The sequence below is a fragment of the Chiloscyllium punctatum genome, unplaced genomic scaffold (genome assembly GCF_047496795.1).
Source record: "Chiloscyllium punctatum isolate Juve2018m unplaced genomic scaffold, sChiPun1.3 scaffold_565, whole genome shotgun sequence".
Lineage (NCBI taxonomy): Eukaryota > Metazoa > Chordata > Chondrichthyes > Orectolobiformes > Hemiscylliidae > Chiloscyllium > Chiloscyllium punctatum.
In genome coordinates, this window is record NW_027310299.1 from 42,309 (window position 1) to 53,404 (window position 11,096).

The 11,096-nt window shown below is 57.3% G+C and overlaps 1 protein-coding gene across 1 annotated transcript; it reads right to left on the minus strand.

Moving 5' to 3' along the window:
• Nucleotides 1-232: 232 nt before the first annotated feature.
• On the minus strand, nt 233-10,341 carry LOC140473269 (red-sensitive opsin-like; the record flags this gene model as incomplete). Its single annotated transcript, XM_072567591.1, is given in 4 exon segments — nt 233-411; nt 3,392-3,631; nt 7,629-7,794; nt 10,173-10,341. Coding segments are annotated over 4 exon segments (692 nt in total), but the record flags the coding sequence as incomplete, so codon positions are not given.
• Nucleotides 10,342-11,096: the final 755 nt, after the last annotated feature.

An 11,096-nucleotide genomic window follows, 5' to 3' on the forward strand; every position in this document is an offset into this window, starting at 1 on the left:
CCGTTCCCGCGCCAACACTGGGCAGCAGGAGGGTGGAATGGGTCAAAAGGGGAGGGAGTGAAGATGCGACAGGGTGAACCACGCCAAACCCCGGTCTATCAGAAACACGCAGACACTGAGACCTGAGACACACACTTTATTGAAGTTACGGAGTGGGGTTTGGCTGACACACCTTCCGACTGTAGGTTGGAATGGAGGAGGGGGTTGGGGGGTTGGGGGGGTTGGGGGGGTTGGGGGGGGGGGGGGGTGCAGCCTTCCCGAGATCCCAGCCGTTCCCGGATCATCCGAAGCTCCTCAGGCCGGAGAAACCGAGGAGTTGGAGACGGAGGACACCTCGGTTTTGGACGTGGAGGACAACTCGGAGCCATCTTCAACCTGCCGCCCGAAGAGATGAAGGATACAGTTTCGGAACTGAGGGGGTAGAGCAAGAGGAAGGTGCTGGGTTAGATACAGGGGAAAGCTCCCTCTACACTGTCCCCATTCCCAGGGACAGGGGGGTTAGATACAGGGGAAAGCTCCCTCTACACTGTCCCCATTCCCAGGGACACGGGGGTTAGATACAGGGGAAAGCTCCCTCTACACTGTCCCCATTCCCAGGGACAGGGGGGTTAGATACAGGGGAAAGCTCCCTCTACACTGTCCCCATTCCCAGGGACACGGGGGTTAGATACAGGGGAAAGCTCCCTCTACACTGTCCCCATTCCCAGGGACACGGGGGTTAGATACAGGGGAAAGCTCCCTCTACACCGTCCCCATTCCCAGGGACAGGGGGGTTAGATACAGGGGAAAGCTCCCTCTACACCGTCCCCATTCCCAGGGACACGGGGGTTAGATACAGGGGAAAGCTCCCTCTACACCGTCCCCATTCCCAGGGACACGGGGGTTAGATACAGGGGAAAGCTCCCTCTACACCGTCCCCATTCCCAGGGACAGGGGGGTTAGATACAGGGGAAAGCTCCCTCTACACCGTCCCCATTCCCAGGGACAAGGGGGTTAGATACAGGGGAAAGCTCCCTCTACACCGTCCCCCCATCAAACACTCCCAGGGACAGAGGGGTTAGATACAGGGGAAAGCTCCCTCTACACTGTCCCCATTCCCAGGGACAAGGGGGTTAGATACAGGGGAAAGCTCCCTCTACACCGTCCCCATTCCCAGGGACAAGGGGATTAGATACAGGGGAAAGCTCCCTCTACACTGTCCCCCCCCCGCCCCATCAAACACTCCCAGGGACATGGGGGTTAGATACAGGGGAAAGCTCCCTCTACACCGTCCCCCTGTCAAACACTCCCAGGTACACGGGGGTTAGATACAGGGGAAAGCTCCCTCTACACCGTCCCCCCGTCAAACACCCCCAGGGACAGGGGGGTTAGATACAGGGGAAAGCTCCCTCTACACCGTCCCCATTCCCAGGGACACGGGGGTTAGATCCAGAGTAATGCTCCCTCTACACTGTCCCCCACTCCCAGGGACAGGGGGTTAGATACGGAGTAAAGCTCCCTCTACACTGTCCCCCACTCCCAGGGACAGGGGGTTAGATACGGAGTAAAGCTCCCTCTACACTGTCCCCCACTCCCAGGGACAGGGGGTTAGATACAGAGTAAAGCTCCCTCTACACTGTCCCCCACTCCCAGGGACAGGGGGTTAGATACGGAGTAAAGCTCTCTCTGCACAGTGTGAGGTTTTGGGGAGAGTTCCCGATTGTGTGGGGGTTTTGGAGCTGTGTAAAGTTACAGTGAAGTTTTGGGATAGTATGGAATTTTGGCGATGTTCCCGCATAGTCAGGAGTTTCAGCTGAGTTCCGGGATGGTGTGGGGTTTCAGCAGAGTTTTGGGAGAGTGTGGAATCTTGGTAAAGTCCCGGGATAGTGTGGAGTTTGGGACACTGTGGGGCTTTGCCGGAGTTTTGGTACATAGTGGAGTTTTGGTGGAGATTTGGGTTAGTGTGGGGTTTCGGTGGAGATTTGGGTTAGTGTGGGGTTTCGGTGGAGATTTGGGTTAGTGTGGGGTTTCGGTGGAGATTTGGGATACTGTGGGGTTTCGGTGGAGATTTGGGTTAGTGTGGGTTTCGGTGGAGATTTGGGATACTGTGGGGTTTTGGTGGAGTTTTGGGTTAGTGTGGGGTTTCGGTGGAGATTTGGGATACTGTGGGGTTTTGGTGGAGATTTGGGATACTGTGGGGTTTTGGTGGAGTTTTGGTACAGTGTGGGGTTTTGGTGGAGATTTGGGTTAGTGTGGGGTTTTGGTGGAGATTTGGGACACTGTGGGGTTTTGGCGGAGATTTGGGTTAGTGTGGGGTTTTTGTGGAGATTTGGGACACTGTGGGGTGTCGGTGAAGATTTGGGACACTGTGGGGTGTCGGCGGAGTTTTTGTACAGTGTGGGGTTTCGGCGGAGGTTTGGTACAGTGTGGGGTTTTGGTGGAGTTTTGGGTTAGTGTGGAGATTTGGGACACTGTGGGGTTTTGGTGGAGTTTTGGGTTAGTGCGGAGATTTGGGACACTGGGGTTTCGGCGGAGTTTTGGTACAGTGTGGAGTTTTGGTGGAGATTTGGGACACTGTGGGGTTTCGGTGGAGATTTGGGACACTGTGGGGTTTCGGTGGAGTTTTTGTACAGTGTGGGGTTTCGGCGGAGGTTTGGTACAGTGTGGGGTTTTGGTGGAGTTTTGGGTTAGTGTGGAGATTTGGGACACTGTGGGGTTTTGGTGGAGTTTTGGGTTAGTGCGGAGATTTGGGACACTGGGGTTTCGGCGGAGTTTTGGTACAGTGTGGAGTTTTGGTGGAGATTTGGGACACTGTGGGGTTTCGGTGGAGATTTGGGACACTGTGGGGTTTCGGTGGAGTTTTGGGTTAGTGTGGAGATTTGGGACACTAAAGTTTCGGCGGAGTTTTGGTACACTGTGGGGTTTCGGCGGAGTTTTGGTACACTGTGGGGTTTCGGCGGAGTTTTGGTACACTGTGGGGTTTCGGCGGAGTTTTGGTACACTGTGGGGTTTCGGCGGAGTTTTGGTACACTGTGGGGTTTCGGCGGAGTTTTGGTACACTGTGGGGTTTCGGCGGAGTTTTGGTACACTGTGGGGTTTCGGCGGAGTTTTGGTACACTGTGGGGTTTCGGCGGAGTTTTGGTACACTGTGGGGTTTCGGCGGAGTTTTGGTACACTGTGGGGTTTCGGCGGAGTTTTGGTACACTGTGGGGTTTTGGTGGCCTTCTGGGATCTTGTGGAGTCACAGCAGGGCTTCGGGATAGCGTGGAATCTCGGCGGTGTTCCGGGATGGTGTGGGGTTTTGGTGGAGACCCGAGAGGGTGTGGAGATTTGGCAGAGGTTTGGAGACAGCGTGGGGTTTCAGTGGAGGGGCAGCTTGCGTCCCTCAGCGATGGAAGGTCCTCGTACATACCTGTCGGTTCATGAAGACGTAGATAATGGGATTATAAATGGTCGAGCTCTTTGCAAAGTACGCCGGCACCGCAGCCAGGAGTGGGTGGAAAGCGTAGTTGGGGTTTAACGCAGCGAAAACAGCAAAGGTGGCATATGGTCCCCAACACAAACAGAAGGCAGCGATCATTAATACCACCATCCGGGAGACTTCCTTTTCAGCTTTCTGTGTGGTTTCAGACTCTGTCTGCTGTTGGGCAACCTGTCCGAGCATGGCACATAGTCACACCGAGTCACGGCAAGACACACCGAGATACACTGACTCACTCCGAGACACACCGAGTCACGGCAAGACACACCGAGATACACCGGCTCACTCCGAGACACACCGAGTCACGGCAAGACACACCGCGATACACTGACTCACTCCGAGACACACCGAGTCACGGCAAGACACACTGACTCACTCCGAGACACACCGAGTCACGGCAAGACACACCGCGATACACTGACTTACTCTGAGACACACTGAGTCACGGCAAGACACACTGACTCACTCCGAGACACACCGAGTCACGGCAAGACACACCGAGATACACTGATTCACTCCGAGACACACCGAGTCACGGCAAGACACACTGACTCACTCCGAGACACACCGAGTCACGGCAAGACACACCGAGATACACTGATTCACTCCGAGACACACCGAGTCACGGCAAGACACACCGCGATACACTGGCTCACTCCGAGACACACCGAGTCACGGCAAGACACACCGCGATACACTGGCTCACTCCGAGACACACCGAGTCACGGCAAGACACACCGCGATACACTGGCTCACTCCGAGACACACCGAGTCACGGCAAGACACACCGCGATACACTGGCTCACTCCGAGACACACCGAGTCACGGCAAGACACACCGAGATACACTGACTCACTCCGAGACACACCGAGTCACGGCAAGACACACCGCGATACACTGATTCACTCCGAGACACACCGAGTCACGGCAAGACACACCGAGATACACTGATTCACTCCGAGACACACCGAGTCACGGCAAGACACACCGCGATACACTGGCTCACTCCGAGACACACCGAGTCACGGCAAGACACACCGCGATACACTGACTTACTCTGAGACACACTGAGTCACGGCAAGACACACTGACTCACTCCGAGACACACCGAGTCACGGCAAGACACACCGAGATACACTGATTCACTCCGAGACACACCGAGTCACGGCAAGACACACTGACTCACTCCGAGACACACCGAGTCACGGCAAGACACACCGAGATACACTGATTCACTCCGAGACACACCGAGTCACGGCAAGACACACCGAGATACACTGATTCACTCCGAGACACACCGAGTCACGGCAAGACACACCGCGATACACTGGCTCACTCCGAGACACACCGAGTCACGGCAAGACACACCGCGATACACTGGCTCACTCCGAGACACACCGAGTCACGGCAAGACACACCGCGATACACTGGCTCACTCCGAGACACACCGAGTCACGGCAAGACACACCGCGATACACTGGCTCACTCCGAGACACACCGAGTCACGGCAAGACACACCGAGATACACTGACTCACTCCGAGACACACCGAGTCACGGCAAGACACACCGCGATACACTGATTCACTCCGAGACACACCGAGTCACGGCAAGACACACCGAGATACACTGATTCACTCCGAGACACACCGAGTCACGGCAAGACACACCGCGATACACTGGCTCACTCCGAGACACACCGAGTCACGGCAAGACACACCGCGATACACTGACTCACTCCGAGACACACCGAGTCACGGCAAGACACACCGCGATACACTGGCTCACTCCGAGACACACCGAGTCACGGCAAGACACACCGCGATACACTGGCTCACTCCGAGACACACCGAGTCACGGCAAGACACACCGCGATACACTGGCTCACTCCGAGACACACCGAGTCACGGCAAGACACACCGCGATACACTGACTCACTCCGAGACACACCGAGTCACGGCAAGACACACCGCGATACACTGACTCACTCCGAGACACACCGAGTCACGGCAAGACACACCGCGATACACTGACTCACTCCGAGACACACCGAGTCACGGCAAGACACACCGCGATACACTGACTCACTCCGAGACACACCGAGTCACGGCAAGACACACCGCGATACACTGACTCACTCCGAGACACACCGAGTCACGGCAAGACACACCGCGATACACTGACTCACTCCGAGACACACCGAGTCACGGCAAGACACACCGCGATACACTGACTCACTCCGAGACACACCGAATCACGGCAAGACACACCGCGATACACTGGCTCACTCCGAGACACACCGAGTCACGGCAAGACACACCGCGATACACTGGCTCACTCCGAGACACACCGAGTCACGGCAAGACACACCGCGATACACTGATTCACTCCGAGACACACCGAGTCACGGCAAGACACACCGCGATACACTGACTCACTCCGAGACACACCGAGTCACGCAAGACACACCGCGATACACTGGCTCACTCCGAGACACACCGAGTCACGGCAAGACACACCGCGATACACTGGCTCACTCCGAGACACACCGAGTCACGGCAAGACACACCGCGATACACTGACTCACTCCGAGACACACCGAGTCACGCAAGACACACCGAGATACACTGATTCACTCCGAGACACACCGAGTCACGGCAAGACACACCGCGATACACTGACTCACTCCGAGACACACCGAGTCACGGCAAGACACACCGCGATACACTGGCTCACTCCGAGACACACCGAGTCACGGCAAGACACACCGCGATACACTGACTCACTCCGAGACACACCAAGTCACGGCAAGACACACCGCGATACACTGGCTCACTCCGAGACACACCGAGTCACGGCAAGACACACCGCGATACACTGACTCACTCCGAGACACACCGAGTCACGGCAAGACACACCGAGATACACTGACTCACTCCGAGACACACCGAGTCACGGCAAGACACACCGCGATACACTGACTCACTCCGAGACACACCGAGTCACGGCAAGACACACCGCGATACACTGGCTCACTCCGAGACACACCGAGACACACTCGCTCACACTGAGACACACTGACTCACACCGACTCACACTGACTCACACCAAGACACACTCGCTCACACTGACACACACTGACTCACACCGAGACACATTGACACGCACCTTCTCACACTGAGACACACTGACACGCACCGACTCACACCAAGACACACCGAGACACACTCACTCACACTGAGACACACCGAGATAAACTGACTAACACCGGGACACACCGTGACACACTCACTCACACAGAGACACAATGAGACACACTGACCCACCTTGGGTCCCACTGACTAACACCGAGACACGCCGACTCACACCGAGACACACCGAGACACACTCATTCACACAGAGACACAATGAGACACACCGACCCACCCTGGGACCCATTGAAACACACTGACTAACACTGAGACACGCCGACTCACACCGAGACACACCGAGACACACCGAGACACGCCGACTCACACCGAGACACACCGAGACACGCCGAGACACGCCGAGACACACCGAGACACGCCGAGACACACTCATTCACACAGAGACACAATGAGACACACCGACCCACCCTGGGACCCATTGAAACACACTGACTAACACCGAGACACGCCGACTCACACCGAGACACACCGAGACACACTCATTCACACAGAGACACAATGAGACACACCGACCCACCCTGGGACCCATTGAAACACACTGACTAACACCGAGACACGCCGACTCACACCGAGACACACCGAGACACACTCATTCACACAGAGACACAATGAGACACACCGACCCACCCTGGGACCCATTGAAACACACTGACTAACACCGAGACACGCCGACTCACACCGAGACACACCGAGACACACTCATTCACACAGAGACACAATGAGACACACCGACCCACCCTGGGACCCATTGAAACACACTGACTAACACCGAGACACGCCGAGACACACCGAGACACGCCGAGACACACCTGTTCATTCACTCCAGCCCACACTGACTCTCAGCAACTCATTATGAGACACACCAACACACACCAAATTACAACAGCTCAGACTGATGGTGTGTGTGTGCGTGTGTGTGTGTGTGTGAGGGAGTGGGGGGGTCTGCTGGGAAGTTGCTTACAGCTCGAATGGCCATCCAGACTTGCAAATAACAGATGATGATGATGCTGAGTGGGAACACGGCACACGTGACTGTCAGCGTGACCATGTAGGATTTCACGCCAGGGTCCGTACTCCCACTGAAAACGTCCGGCCCACACGAGGTCTTCAGCCCGTGCGGCCAATACCTGTTGGGGAGAGGGCGAGACAGGAGACTGTCACCGGGATTCAGTGCCATTGGGGGGGACGGTCCATCTCGGTCCCAGTCAGGGTCCCCGTGCCCCCCTCCCCCCCCCCCCCCCCCCGCCGATTGTGCAGCCCTTCCCGGTCCTTCCCAGACTGAGGGGGAGGGGAGGGTAAGGTGTGGTGAGTTGGGAAGTTGCGGTCGGAGGAACCCTACAGTACATCTTGTACGCACTCTGCATCGGTGTTGGAACTCAGCCGAGCATTCCTAATGAGACCAGCTACCTCAGGAATGGAAGGAGGGGGTGTTGGAGCTCAGCTGGGCATTCCTAATGAGACCAGCTACCTCAGGGGGTGTTGAAGGTGGGGGTTAACGTGCTGATCGAGTGGGGGTGGGGGGGGGGCTGCTTTGTCCCTGGATGGTGTTGAGCTTCTCGAGTGTTCTCAGAGCTGCCCCCGTCCAGGGCGAGGGGGGAGTATTCCCTCCCCCTCCCTGACTCGTGCCTTGTCGATGGTGGGACAGGGCTTTGGGGGGAGAGTCAGGAGGGGAGTTACTCGCTGCAGGATTCCCAGCCTCTGACCCGATGGTGGGAGAGTCAGGAGGGGAGTTACTCGCTGCAGGATTCCCAGCCTCTGACCCGATGGTGGGAGAGTCAGGAGGGGAGTTACTCACTGCAGGATTCCCAGCCTCTGACCCGATGGGGGGAGAGTCAGGAGGGGAGTTACTCGCTGCAGGATTCCCAGCCTCTGACCCGATGGGGGGAGAGTCAGGAGGGGAGTTACTCGCTGCAGGATTCCCAGCCTCTGACCCGATGGGGGGAGAGTCAGGAGGGGAGTTACTCGCTGCAGGATTCCCAGCCTCTGACCCGATGGGGGGAGAGTCAGGAGGGGAGTTACTCGCTGCAGGATTCCCAGCCTCTGACCTGCTCCTGGAGCCGCTGGATTGATATGGGGCAGGGTCCGGTTCAGTTTCTGGTCAATGGTAACTCCCAGGATGTTAATAGTGGGGGAGGGGGATTCAGTGATGGTAACACCATTGAACATCAAGGGGGCGATGGTTAGATTCTCTCTCTTGTTGGAGACGGTAACCCCCAGGATGTTGATAGTGGGAGGAGGGGGATTCAGTGATGGTAACACCATTGAACATCAAGGGGGCGATGGTTAGATTCTCTCCCTTGTTGGAGACGGTAACCCCCAGGATGTTGATAGTGGGGAAGGGGATTCAGTGATGGTAACACCATTGAACACCAAGGGGGCGATGGTTAGATTCTCTCTCTCTTGTTGGAGACAGTAACCCCCAGGATGTTGATAGTGGGGAGGGGGATTCAGTGATGGTAACACCATTGAACACCAAGGGGGCGATGGTTAGATTCTCTCTCTTGTTGGAGACGGTAACCCCCAGGATGTTGATAGTGGGAGGAGGGGGATTCAGTGATGGTAACACCATTGAACATCAAGGGGGCGATGGTTAGATTCTCTCCCTTGTTGGAGACGGTAACCCCCAGGATGTTGAGAGTGGGGGAAGGGGATTCAGTGACGGTAACACCATTGAACGTCAAGGGGGCGATGGTTAGATTCTCTCTCTCTTGTTGGAGACGGTAACCCCCAGGATGTTGATAGTGGGGGGAGGGGGATTCAGTGATGGTAACACCATTGAACATCAAGGGGGTGATGGTTAGATTCTCTCTTGTTGGAGACGGTAACCCCTAGGATGTTGATAGTGGGGAAGGGGATTCAGTGATGGTAACGCCATTGGACAGTGATCAGGAGCAGGAGCCCTTTGCCTTGCCAACATTGCAAAACAGGTTTGAGCTACAGGGAGAGGCTGAACAGGCTGGGGCTGTTTTCCCTGGAGCGTCGGAGGCTGAGGGGTGACCTTATAGAGGTTTATAAAATCATGGGGGGCATGGATAGGGTAAATAGACAATGTTTTTCCCCCCTGGGGTGGGGGGAGCCCAGAACTAGAGGGGTGTAGGTTTAAGGTGAGAGGGGGGAAAGGGACCTGAGGGGTAACTTTTCCCCCCAGAGGGTGGTGCGTGTGTGGAACGAGCTGCCAGAGGGAGTGGTGGGGGCTGGTACAATGATAACATTTAAAATGATGGGGGGGGGGGACATGGATAGGAAGGGTTTAGGGGGGAGATGGGCCAAGGGCTGGCAAACGGGGGACAGGGTTAGGTTAGGGTCAGCACGGAGGGGATGGGCCGAAGGGTCTGTTTCCTTCCTGTAACACCTCTATGAGTGTTGGGAATGGTTTCGCAAAAGCTGTGGGCGCGGGGGGGGCTTGGAATGGTGCAGGCCGGAGGGGGTGTGTTAGGGAGGAATCAGAGAAGGGCGGTGTTCCAGGCTGAGAGGGGGGTGCTGGGTGGGAATGCCCGACACTGACCTGGACCAGCCGAAGATCGGGGGCAGGCACCAGGTGATGGACCACGCCCAGGAGAAGACGATGCCAAAGGATGCCCACTTGCTGTCAAACTTCACATTGCCAAAGGGTTTGCACACCACCACCCAGCGTTCCCAGGCAATGATGGTCAAGGACCAGAGAGCAGTTATACCTGAGGATGGCAGGAAGGGGGCGTGAGAGAGAGGGGGGAGAGGGGGAGAGAGAGAGGGGGGGAGAGAGAGGGGAGAGAGGGAGAGGGGAGAGAGAGAGAGGGGGTGAGAGGGAGGGGGGAGAGAGAGGGGGGAGAGAGAGGGGAGAGGGGGAGGGGGGGGAGAGAGGGGGGAGAGAGGGGGGGGGAGAGGGGAGAGAGAGAGAGGGGGGGAGAGAGAGGGGAGAGGGGGAGGGGAGAGAGAGGGGGGGGGGAGAGGGGGGGGAGAGAGAGAGGGAGGGAGAGGGGAGAGAGAGAGAGGGGGGGAGAGAGGGGAGAGGGGGAGGGGGGAGAGGGGGGAGAGAGAGAGGGGGGGAGAGAGAGGGGAGAGAGAGAGAGGGGGGGAGAGGGGGGGGAGAGAGAGAGGGAGGGAGAGGGGAGAGAGAGAGAGGGGGGGAGAGAGGGGGGGGAGAGGGAGGGAGAGAGGGGAGAGAGGGGGGGGGGGAGAGAGGGGGGAGAGAGGGGGGGGAGAGGGGGGGGAGAGAGAGAGGGAGGGAGAGGGGAGAGAGAGAGAGGGGGGAGAGAGAGGGAGAGGGGGAGGGGGGAGAGGGGGGAGAGAGAGAGGGGGGGAGAGAGAGGAGAGAGAGAGAGAGAGGGGGGGAGAGAGAGGGGGGAGAGGGGGAGGGGGGAGAGGGGGGAGAGAGGGGGGGGAGAGGGGGGGGAGAGGGGGGAGAGAGGGGAGAGAGAGAGAGAGAGAGAGAGGCAGGGGGGAGAGGAGG